The sequence below is a fragment of the Sebastes fasciatus genome, chromosome 21 (genome assembly GCF_043250625.1).
Source record: "Sebastes fasciatus isolate fSebFas1 chromosome 21, fSebFas1.pri, whole genome shotgun sequence".
In the NCBI taxonomy this organism is placed as follows: domain Eukaryota; kingdom Metazoa; phylum Chordata; class Actinopteri; order Perciformes; family Sebastidae; genus Sebastes; species Sebastes fasciatus.
Window position 1 is genome coordinate 9,722,386 of NC_133815.1, and position 12,767 is coordinate 9,735,152.

The 12,767-nt window shown below is 39.6% G+C and overlaps 1 protein-coding gene across 1 annotated transcript; it reads left to right on the top strand.

The window, feature by feature from the left end:
* Nucleotides 1–1,462: 1,462 nt before the first annotated feature.
* On the top strand, nt 1,463–12,507 carry pcolce2b (procollagen C-endopeptidase enhancer 2b). The gene is made up of 9 exons (XM_074621507.1): nt 1,463–1,718; nt 1,954–2,062; nt 3,293–3,548; nt 4,728–4,852; nt 6,291–6,427; nt 6,512–6,675; nt 8,408–8,491; nt 10,239–10,406; nt 10,734–12,507. Exons 1-9 carry the CDS (start codon nt 1,585–1,587, stop codon nt 10,862–10,864), a joined length of 1,308 nt encoding a protein of 435 aa, XP_074477608.1. The 5' UTR covers nt 1,463–1,584; the 3' UTR covers nt 10,865–12,507.
* Nucleotides 12,508–12,767: the final 260 nt, after the last annotated feature.

Consider the following 12,767-nt stretch of genomic DNA (forward strand, 5'->3'; position numbering starts at 1 on the left):
TTATTTATTTATTTATCTATTTATCTATTTATCTATTTATCTATTTATCTATTTATTTATTTATCTATTTATCTATTTATTTATCTATTTATCTATTTATTTCACTTATTGTAAGTGTTGGTATTATTATTTTTATTGATATTGATATTAGTATCATGAACTCATCATCATCATCATCGTTATTATTATTCATATTATTAATATATATATGGGTATGTGTATATACTGTATTATATGTATATTTTACTTATTTATTTTCTTTTTGTTTTGTTTTTGTTCCCCCTATGCTCTACACATAAAAGGAAGGATGTATGTGTATGTGTAGATATGTGTGCATGTGTACTATGTGTTTAAGAGTAGATATATGTCATATTTGACCATCTAGCCTCATTCAATGCCAAACACACACACACTGTAAAAAAAAAAAAAAGCTGGCAGAACTCAAAATTGTAAAGAAACAAACTTCAGCAGAGTTTTAAGTTGGGCAATTAAACATAACATTTTAAGTTTTGCTTTTGAGTTTGCTCAACTTTCAATTTTCATTTCTGTTAACTCAACTCAAGTTGCAGTAACTTATAATTTCATATTGTAACAACTTTGAATCCTTATTTCCTTTCCGCACACACACACACACACACACACATTCTTCTAAAATTAGCAGGATTGTTTTATTTATAAGAAATGTGTAACCTTAAGTTTGTCTAAACACTATGTTATTGACCTTTGGGTGGTCTTCACACAGTTGACACCATAGCTTGTGTTAACCAACAGTTTTATTGACTTTCATTTGTTTGAGGAAGAACTACACCCACTGGAGCTAAGGTGTTCCACAACTCACCCTATAGGAGTCATTTGCATTGTTGACCAAAATGTGACAATGTTCATGTAAAAAAACGAAAAAAATACTAATTACAAAAAAGAAAATAACAGTAACTTTGAGTTATAATATTTAGGCTATAAGTAGCTGCTTGTACCACATTTAGTCCAGCAGGTGGTGCTCTCTATCTCTATTTCCCTCTCCCTCTCTATCTCTATATCTATCTCTATCCAGTATTAGTCTATCTGTTACCTGTGCATATTATTCTGACAACCCTCAGCCTAGGGCCATTTCAAACACCTATTTATTAATGATGTTTCAAGTTGGTGCAAAATGTAGCCACATTCCTGTTGAATAACAGGCCACATCTGTCCTCTATCACTCCACATCTGGACAGCATAGTGTTCACACATTGGCACATTGCAGGCACTGAGTTATGGGTAAAGTATGTACAGTTTATGGTCCATATTGGTTGTGTTGGAATGCCAAACCATTCATGTATGACTTCTGGAGTCAAGTTTATTCATGCCACCTTCTTCAAGGTTTTTCAGGCCAGGTGCTGCCATATGAAACTAAAGCAAGAAGACCTCACACCCTCCCAGATTTTTTTTTTTTTTTTTTTTGGGGAAAAAGCAGCAGCCTGTGCTCCGTCCCTCCTTTCCACGCAGAACAAACGTTATATTCATCTGCTCCAGTTTGCAGTTGCTGAAACTCCCCGCAGGAACTCCTTGGCTACTTTACACCACCGTTTGAGCTGCTGGAACACAATGCCATTCATGTCACGGTGGGAAAACAGGAGGAGAGCCTGCTCCTTTAACCCAACAATGTGGACAACATGCAGTCTTTTTTGCGCATGGAGTCTCCTGTTCTTGACAGATGTCTGTGCGCAGTCTCAGCGGAGGTACACCTTTTATTTTTTATTAATTTGAAAGCTTTATGAGTGAGCAAGGTGTCCAGGATCTCTTGTAGAAGCAGCGTCAGTGGACTGGAGTTTATTCAGAGGGATATATTCTGCAGTCCTATGGCGCATTGGATTAAATCAACCGCAGGCTGTCGTTTTAACATGTTTATTGCTTTAACACATCATCATTTGATATTTTTGATAATAGAAAACATTCTTTCCCCCCCTTCTCTAGACCAACCTTCACATGCGGTGGAAACATTACAGGAGAGTCTGGAGTCATTGGGAGCCAGGGGTACCCAGGAGTTTACCCTCCAAACACCAAATGTGTGTGGAGAATCACAGTGAGTCCAATTTCTTATTTCCTACCATAGCCTAGAATAATGGTGATGATGAAATTCATTGTTATTTTAAAAACACACCAAACAGCTGCACAATATAATAATATATGATCCACTAACCCCAAACTCCTAAAAATACTTAACCACTGCCAGCTTAAGGCAGTTTTTGCTGACTGGCTCCACTACTGTACTTTTAAACAGTCACAGATAGTGTGGCTGGACCAATTTGCATTTTGCCTGCTCTACATAAGTCCAGCTGTTGAATCACATGTGAAGAGCATTGTTTTACTGCACTGTTAAGAATTTCCCAGTAAAATAACAGTAAAGAGCTGGCAGCAGGGTTGCCTTTATGTTACTGTAAAATTAACATTATTATACTGTCGCTGAAATTTACAGCTTTGTACTGTTTTAATGAAAAATACTGTTTGAACTGTTTTTAAAAAAAAAAAATTTCACAGTATTTTACAGTTAATTTACTGTTTAAAGATACATTATATAGCACCTTTCTTTTACATTATCGTACTGATTTGTTTTAATGCACTATTTAGGTTGTATTTTTTACATACATTTTAATAAACATTAATTTTTGCCTATAGATGAATAGACTTAGCAGGTTACAGACATAGGAATAGTCACACTAAATACAATTAAAGGCACTTGTTAGGAAAAAGGCCATAATAGACTTGTTGACACTTTTCCCAAAATGTCTGTCTATAGCTGTACAAAATGCAAACCATAACAACATGTGAGTGAAGAACAATAAAGCTAATTCACAGATTTTCCAATCATGTACAATGTACAAGCCTCACATGTGCAGATCAGGTCCCAGAATTAAAAAAATACTGCATGAAACTGTTACTGATGATACTTTAGACAGTTGATCAGCAGTAAAGTGATGTTTTTTAAGAATGCATTATAGTTCAGTTAAAAAACGGCCTATGAGCGTAATTTAACAGGTTTTCTTTTGTATTAACAGTAAAGCACTGTTTTTAGCAATATCAGGTTAATACTGTTGAAATCCTGCTGTAAATTAACAGCAATTGTTTACAGTGTATTGTGGCTGGACCAAGTTGCATGCTTTTGCCTGCTCTGCATAAATCAGGCTGTTGAATCACATGTGGAGAGCACTGTTGTACGAGACATCATTGAAGTCAACATTCATGGGAGGTTGTGAAAGGTTATCTCTCTCAGTAACGATGATAATTATGTGAGACACTTTAAATTCCCACCCAGGTCCCTGAGGGAAAGGTGGTGGTCCTGTCATTCCGCTATATTGACCTGGAGAGCGACAACCTGTGCCGCTACGACTATGTGGATGTTTACAGTGGCCATGTTAGTGGGCAGAGGCTGGGTCGCTTCTGTGGGACGTTCAAGCCAGGAGCCCTGGTTTCCACGGGCAACAAGATGCTCCTGCAGATGGTATCTGATGCCAACACAGCTGGGAGTGGCTTCCTGACTGTTTTCTCTGCTGCGCACCCACATGAAAGAGGTAGGCATACATGGGATGAAGAAGAAGAAGAAGAAGAAGAAGCTTTGAGAATAGTTTTTGCATTAATATTGCTGTCCTACACATAGGTGCCAAGGTGGAGAGAATATCTTGCCACTACTCAAGCATGTACTAGCCTACAGAGACTCAGCCATGACTTCACCCCATAAAGTAATCTTGATACATGGCCTGGGAGCGTGTCTGTGTTGCCACAGGGTCAGTCTTTAAAAAGCAAATTAACAAGGCTGTATAACACGAGTCGCTTCAGTGAAGTCATTGCACGGTAGCCGAACCCAATTCCCAGACAAACAGAGAAAAAATGTACCTCCTTAAGTAGAATTCAGCTTTTGCACAACACTTTCAAGGCATGCAGACACACAGTAAAACAAAAGGAGGCATATTTTGTCTTCTGCTCAGTAAAAACCAGTGATTTTTCAAGGCTATGGGTTTAATGTTCCAGCATGTGGACAAAAAGGGAGGAATATCTAAACACTTTTCGCAGTATGATGTGGAATTTCTCACTGTTATTTTTCTTGGAGCACTTTAGTAGGAAGCACAGGTCATTCGTATCACTTAGAGTTGAATGAGCCTCTTCCTCTCTGCAGGGTTGCAGCGCTCGTCCTCTGTTTCTGTGGAATTTTAATGGCTGGTTCTCTGTACCCGAGGAGCTGACAGCTGTAATGGACAATGTCTATTAACCAGCCTGCCTGGCTCTTACACAATGCATGGTAGCAGATAGACTGTTGCCCTACTGACTCTGAGCGTTGTCAAAACTGTCCGGCACAACATTTGTTAAGAGTCTATTTTTGTCGCTGGACTAAATTGTACTTCTTCTTTAGACATGTTGGAAAGAAAACATCAATCTAAGTGCATGTTACAAAGAAAACATGCCTTCAAGAAATTCAGTTGTCAGCAGTCAGATGCTTGACAACGTTGGACTGTCTTTTTTTAACTATCCACGGCACAGGACTAATGAGTGACTTACTTTTTAGGGTGCACATAATGACAAAGAAGGAATGAGAGCACCTATTACAGTAGTGGTTAATTGCAGGAACATATAATGTACTTACCGTTCCTGCCTAAGAATGAAGATCTGGATCATTTCCATCAAGGAGCAGGAATGATATTTGGCAGATTATTCCTGATGATTATCCCAGATTAATTTACGTCATTACTCCACAGGGGACCAGTACTGTGGAGGCAGATTGGACAAGCCCTCTGGGTCTTTCAAAACACCGAACTGGCCCGAGAAGGACTACCCGGCTGGGGTCACCTGCTCCTGGCACATAGTGGCACCAAAGAACCAGGTCAGAGACTCTAAAAAATGAATTCATCTTAATTTTTCTTAATAAAAGCGGGTGTTATACAGTATGTAAAGTTCTAAATTAGTCTCATTGTGAAATAAAGCATAAAACATATTACATGTTAGTCTGTTTACAGGTAAATACAGGGAATACTACTGTATGTGGAAAAAAAGTTGTATAAAGCCTTTTGTGGCTCAAGCATAATAACCCCTGCATTGTGGGTAATGTAGGCACCAGGGGCCATATTATAGAAACTTCCAATCCCTGGAAGAGTCTAAGATAGGATTTTCCCCAATTTGGTTTTAAAAAAGCAAATCCTTACTAACTTTAGAAATCCTATCTTATCTTACTTAGTAGTAGTAGATAGTTAGGAAATCCTAAATACTCCATCCAACATCGCTTATCAACTTTTATGTCTGTTACCCAGCAACCGACACTACTTTTCTCACCGAGGTAAACAACTTTGTAACCATTGTTTTTATCATTGAAACATATTGAAACATACATTGAAATGTACAAAATGATGGAGCCAAAACAAAGTCAGGGGTCTGAGTATCACTTTGGTTCTCTTCTTTTCTCGTTTTTTTTAAAATTCAGAAACAAAAAATGAAAAAACAATGGTATTTCTGTTTTTTCGTATTTAAATTACAAATGAATTACGGATTGTCAAATGATACCCAGACCGTTAGGCACTTAACTTCAAGACAGTGAGTTAAAGTTGTTGGTAATATCTGTAGGGAGGTTGTTTTTTTTTGGAAATTTACAACAACACTAACTTGGGAGATTAAAGGAAGAGAGTGGGCTGAGATATCAGACAGTCTCCACCGTATCCGGCATCCAACGCAGCGTTGATGCTATCAAAAAGAAAATAAGTACACTGACAAGTGATACGAAGAGGAAGGAAGCTCTTACGTCCAAAGAGGAGAAGAAAAGTGGGGGAAAACTGAAAGTCAGCTTGACGGTTATCAGAGAGTTTACTTAAGATTTTGGGAAGTTATGATGCTTGTGTAATGCACTTTTCCTTGGATAGGAACATTGATTTAGGAACTGTTCATCTGTAATGTTTTTTTCCCCCAAATAAGGTCTTAACCCTAATTAGCATGGTTACCAAACAGTTGAGAATCTGTAATCTGTTTCTGTAATACGGACCAGGTTTCTACAATGAAGAAGAATGTGTGGACTAAAAAAATATATATCTTTAGTTGCGTTGATTTATATCCTTTTTCTTTTCCTTCATGAATCCAACGTTGTTATATATGTGCAATGCTAAATCAGTGGCTACTCTTTGAAGACAGCTCAATGTGTAATGGGTGTGGAACAAGACTACATCATCCCACTAATGATAGGGTACCCTATAATCAACCGACTGACCCTGATAGCCCTATTACAAGCTTTTGCTTGATGAAAGAAGCTTTCCTTTGTGGTTTGTCTCCTGCTGCAGATTATTGAAATCAAGTTTGAGAAGTTTGATGTGGAAAGAGACAACTACTGCCGTTATGACCACGTCTCCATTTTCAATGGGGCGGAAATCAACGACGCCAAGAGGATCGGCAAATACTGCGGAGACAGCCCCCCAGAGTAGGTGATTCTGGTTTTATTTTCACTGATACATCCGTCCTATGAATTCCTTTCAGTTTACACTCAGTCTGCGTTTCTTTGCAGTCCTGTGTTCTCAGATGGGAACCAGCTCCTCATCCAGTTCCTGTCAGATCTCAGTCTAACCGCAGACGGCTTCATTGGACACTACAAGTTCAGACCAAAGAAGTTCCTCCCCACCACGATGCCACCCACCACTACCACACAGCCGGTCACCACCAGGCCCATACGTAGGTAGCAACTTTTATCCCATAAAAACCTCCAGAGGTCTTCTAACATCTGTCTTTGTTGACGTAGCTATGAGACACACTGGCTCTGTGCTACTGGATTCTCCTGCTAACATGTGGGGTTTATCTTTCACTTTAAAAACGAGGGACATCTGCAATCTGCTTCTGATGGCACATCTGGGCAAAAAAAGAAGAAGTGAAGTGTACTGCTAGAGTCATCTTTACACTGTTAACCCTCTGAGACCCACATAGACCCATTTTTGTCTTTTTTTAGGGGGGTACAGGGGGTCTTTAGGTGGTGTACATCATCTGAAAGCTGGAAACCTAAAGATTAATTTGAGATGCGCTGTGTGTCAAGTTGTTCTAGTCATAAGTGTATAAGGGTTTAGAACATTATGGTGGAAGTATATGATGACCATTTCCATGCTCTATTATGTCTTATAAATAGTTTTTGGGTTGATATAATTTGTTACACAGATTTGGTGCTAAATTTAACCATTTTTTAGCACTCGAAAATTGATAAAAAATCATCAATAATCCCTCCAAAATACCATATTAAGACACCAAGACCTTGAGGAACACCAAAGAAAAAGCCATGCTGTGATTTGGGATAAAAAACTTTTGACATTTGGAAGAAGAATTGCATTTTTTGGTGATTCGATGGTGAGCACTTTTGTTCTGGAAACTGCTCAGAAACCTCCTCTGAATGCACTAGGTCTCCAGATTGTGGTTGTAAAGTTTCATGAGGCTATGATTATCCCAGAGGTCACCACAGGTCATTTTATACAGTGAGGTCAAGTTCCAAAAAATTGTCTCACTACAAAGAAATGGCTACTATGGGGACTAACATCATCCCACATGAATACAATTGGGCTCATTGGATCCACAAGAGTTTCAGCTTCCCAGTGATACACAATTTAAGCTATTCTAAGACTGTTTAGGGACCCCAGTATGCAGAAATATTCAAAAAATATAAAACTGAACCTGCTACAGCATCCGAAAAACTGTAAAGTTGGTCGGGATCCCGGGAATTCTGAGTCAGAGCTGCTTTACAGTACATGTGGATAAACAACTAACATAATTACAAATGCTCTTTTAAATCAAATAGGTAAATGTGGTCCGTTAAACAACTCTGTACAAAGAGTGAATAGAACATACAGTTCTGCAGGTCCTATTAAAGATGCAGCCAACAGCAGCACATGTTCAAACACAACATATGCTAAAACTGTCTTTGGTTCACATTTCTCCTGTGTACATAACACATAAGTTCATAATACAGTTTGGGCATGCATCTGCACCCGCAATCCCAGCTCATTTTCATACTCAAACTCACATCCCCACACATTTCTCTTAGTCAGGCCAGGTTATTTTGGCACCTCCCTGCCATGATGTCATTTACGCAACAGCGCTGTCTGGTTGGCCTATCATTCCCGACTCTTTCCCTCTCCAGTAAGAATAATATTTAGACAGTCACCTTGTGTTTTCTTGGTTCTTTTCTTTATGGACTATCGCTAACTCGTAAAACAGATGTTCGCTTGTCACATTATCTCGCTATTTTACACACTGCACATTGTCTCTGAGGCTGACAGCCATTCATTTGGAGACACTCTAGTGTTACTGAGAATAATCTGTAAATAAACCGCAGTAGAAACAGATGCAACCATAACTTACAACGCTTGCATCACTGGCAGGCCAAATTACAGAGACTGAATTTTCTTTTGTGTGCTCTCCACAGCTCTGAAGTACTCCGTCGCCCTGTGCCAGCAGAAATGCAAAAGACGAGGAACACTTGAGGGCAATTACTGCTCCAGCAATTTTGGTAAGAACATTAGAGCCACATATGCTACATTCACTGATATGTTTTAGCCTGCACAATAGAGATCCTTCAAAGATTTACGCCAGCATCGGCAGCCAAATCTTCCCTAACAAGCCGTTTACAGTCCTGATCATGTCACTATCTTTGCTCCTCTGATTCCTCACTGCACATCTCAAAGACTTCCTTGATAGCCTGTCAGGAAGTGGAGAAGTGTATACAGTAGGACACAGTTACCTCCAGTGTAAACGCACACACACTCAGCCTCTGACTGTGAGTAAACTGTTGATAAATGAGCGTGTTGATTCAGGCTCGGGCCTCCGTTTGCTACTCTCCCGGCTCTCTGATGTTTTCCTCTTGGAGATGTTTACCACATGTGTTAGGTTGGCATTTCAAAGAGTTCACTCGGATTAGCATCAGGAACTGAGGAAAGGCGAGGGACGTGGTGTTGCATGTGGAAAAAGTCGCATGTGTGATGTGGCGGCGGAGTCGGCACACAATATGTTACATCACATTTTAACGAAGTTGCGAGACGGTAGACTGGAAATAGTTTGTCTCATCAACACTTAAAGCCGTAATTGATGGTATTGTTTAATCTAATGATGTGTTATGTGCACTTTGAACTGTCAAAAGCAGTTCGCTGGTTTATGTAACAGTAGCTTGAGATACAATAACATCACTGAAACAGGCAGTCCTCTGGCTATTCTCCTCTCTGTCAGGAAATGAAACAATATGTGAAGTCCAGACATATTGGTACAATCAGAGAGAAGAATCCTGTTCATGTTGAATGAGATGGGATTCCCTCTCACGCCACTGGCACTGCTAAATGTCACGTCCAAACAACAAAACAGGATTTCTTTGCACTTTTTGGAGACCTGGTCCTGGAGTTTCAAAGTTTTATCTTCTGTCTTGCTAGATTTCTTTACCAGTGTCCAAACACAAACATACTGTTGTGCTATCTGTTTTCTCACTATATTAGATTAGTATATAATATAGAGTGACCTCAGCTTCACTGACTCTAAAACTATGAGCTGGACAATTATGATTATGATCACACATTTAACTTGGCCTTGTCACAGTGAGGGTCATATCCTGGAAATGCTTATCCTTGAAACTCTTAAAATTACAGTAAATGATATCATTGATGTGTTTTCTGAGTTTCTGAGAAGAAACTATTAGCTCATGGATGAATGAAGGAGCTATAAAAAGGTCAAAAGGGGAGTGTTGAAAGCCTGAAAAGAGACTTCACCATGACATCTTTACAGAGAGGCTGCACTTCGCAGACAAGAACTGAAAAGTAGTAGGCACACATTGTTCACATTTCTCTAGATTATTGATGACGACAATAAAAAAGCAGATTCCCTTCACTACAACTGTGTTTATGTTAAATTACTTACTGTAAATCCCAGGCTCCCCTCTCTCTGATGTTCAAACCTTTACTGTAAATTCTTCACATTACACATATTAGCCCTGCAGCTCTAAATTCCATGACTTTATCTCTGGAGCCGGGTTGAAATCTTTGGTTTTTCGTGAAATATCATGATTGGTACATTGAAGCAGGGATGCTCAACTTGCTTTGCCCGGGGGCCACTTTTGCAAAATGACAGGAGGCCAGGGATCAGTTAAAGGTTTACCTCTGTCATGAGGTCCGGGGGATCCTCCCCTGGCACTTTTCTTTTATAAACAAGCTCTATTAGTCTATTTTTTTTGACTAATTTGTCATGATCTGTGTGTATGTGTGTGTCCATGACAGTGATAACCGGGACTGTCATTACTGCGACGATGAGAGGAGGAAGTATGTATGCCACTATCTCCATCATCAATGTGTATAAAGAAGGCAATCTGGTCATCCAGCAGGCAGGAAAGACCATGAGCACCAAGATCATTATCCTGTGCAAGAAGTGTCCATTTATCAGGAGAGGTGAGTTCACAGAGTGCCGGTGAAATCAAATCTAAATGATGTTAATCAGTATTAAGTTCCTGGTTGACTGTTTTGAATAACCTACGGCTCTGAGTTTGCCTCCTTTGCTGTGCCGTCACGCTCAGTTGATAGAGCTCGCCCTAAAGTGTAAAGAGGTGAGCGGCAGAACTCACTGTCCAAACAGTCCGAACATTAAATATGTTTATATGTAAGCATATAAACATATGGTATACAGACCTGCCGTGTGGAGATTCTGACATCTGGCCTCCCTGAATGTCTCTGCCGTTCTGCCACTGCATTCAGGTTTTTTGTGTGTGACCTCACTAGGCTTGAACTACGTCTTCATGGGCCAGGTGGACGAGGACGGTCGGGGTAAGATCGCCCCGCACCACTTCGTTATGGCGTTTAAGACGAAGAACCAGAAAGCACTCAACGTGCTGAAAAACAAGCGGTGCTGAGTTCCAGTAGTGCCGAGGATCTCCACTGGACGGGTATGCCTGAGGCTCAGCTGAGGATGGAAACAATTAAGCAAAAAAATGATCTCCATTTCAACAACACAAACACAGGCCACAACAACAACAACTGAATCTGGATGCAGAGAGTACAAGACATAAATCTACATTATTCATCCAATTAGGGGCAACTTAGATTTTTTAATTTATTAATTTTGCTGCAGATCGCATGTTTGTAGAATAAACAAGAAGACATTAAAGGGACAGTTCGAGTGTTTTGAAGAGGGGTCGTACGACGTACTTATCCATAGTCAGTGTATTACTTACAGTAGATAGGGGTCGGCACGCGTCCAGCTTGGAGAAACACACAGGAGTACCGATACCAGAGCAAAGCAATACAGTGCTGTGGACAGGGAAGGCACAAAACTGTATTTTAGCCACCTAAAAGAAAGACTCACCTAAAAAAATCAATATCAGTTTAAGTGTACGCTATATTTAGAATATTGTCACTGCTTTATTTCGCCGTCAGACAGCCCTTTCTTTCTCCTTTCCAACGGGGAACTGAACTGAAAGTGAAACTTATCTATGCTCATGTCATGCAGATGACAAAAACAGTATAGGTACATTTCACTTTCGGTTCAGTTCTCTGTCGGAAAATATTCTAAATATAGCGTACACTTAAACGGATATTGATTTTTCTAGGTCGGCCTTTCTTTTAGGTGGCTAAAATACGTGTTTCTGCCAGCCCCGTCCACAGCAGTATATTGTTTTGCTCCAGTGTCGATGCTCCTGTCTGCTTCTCATCTACTTTAAGTAATACACCTACTATGGATAAGTACCTCATACAAACCCACTTCAAAACACTCGAACTATCCCATTAAGTACTTCTGCTCTGTCTTCAATTAAAAGTCGGTTTTACAACCTCAGATTAATCAACAACATTAGTGGAAGTTTCCATCCCTACTATCCCACAGCCCATTCTCACTCTGCCTAGTCACATTCCTGTCACGCCCCTAGTAGGGATTTAAATTGTAGCCAGTAACAGGAGCCCACAATAGAGAATTCGCAGAGACGTGTTTCATAAAACAAACATTAATCAGACTGTTTAAAATTCCCACTGTGCACATCTGTTCTGACATCCTATGATGGCACTATTCATTTCCCATTTTTCCACATTCTACTTCTCAGTTGTTTCCCTTTGAGGCTGTGGAGCACAATGTGAATACACAGTGGGATTTATTATTTAGTATGCATTTAACAAATAGTCTTACATTTACACAAGCCTGATTGATGTCCATAGGGGATTTGTCACAGCTCATTGTTGTAGTTTTAATGACGGCATTAGCAACCTGCAGTCAATTTTAATGGGCAGGATTTGGAAGTTTTTAAGTGGCGATAAAAAGTGCAATATTTAATATATACATGATTCTTTTTGAAAGATTTTTATGCTGGTTTTAGGACCTTCCTATCTAAAGCTCTTTTTCTTTAGTTTGTTTACAGATGCAAAGCACCGCTATATCAGCATACATCATTAAGTTGTTCTTAAAGGCAGAGGTATGAAATGAAAAATATTTTCATATGAAAAAGTCTGTGAATATTATTTATATTTTATTGTTTTCATCTTCCCAAATAAAACTCCTTTAACATGATCATTTTGTGGGTCTGTCTTTGTACAATAACTTCCAGCTGGAAACCAAATAATGCCAAATAAGAAAATGTGAATTGGTCTGTTGAGGGAGGTCAAGGCAGCTCTGCGAAGCACGAGAAAGGATCAGGTGTGTGTAATGTGACTCTCACGTGGACCGGACTGCCGGGCAGTTGGCTGATCCGTTGACAGTTTTCTGGCTTTCTCAACGGAGTGGCCAAAGATCAGTTTTCAAGGAGAGAAATCAACAATAAGCAGCATTTG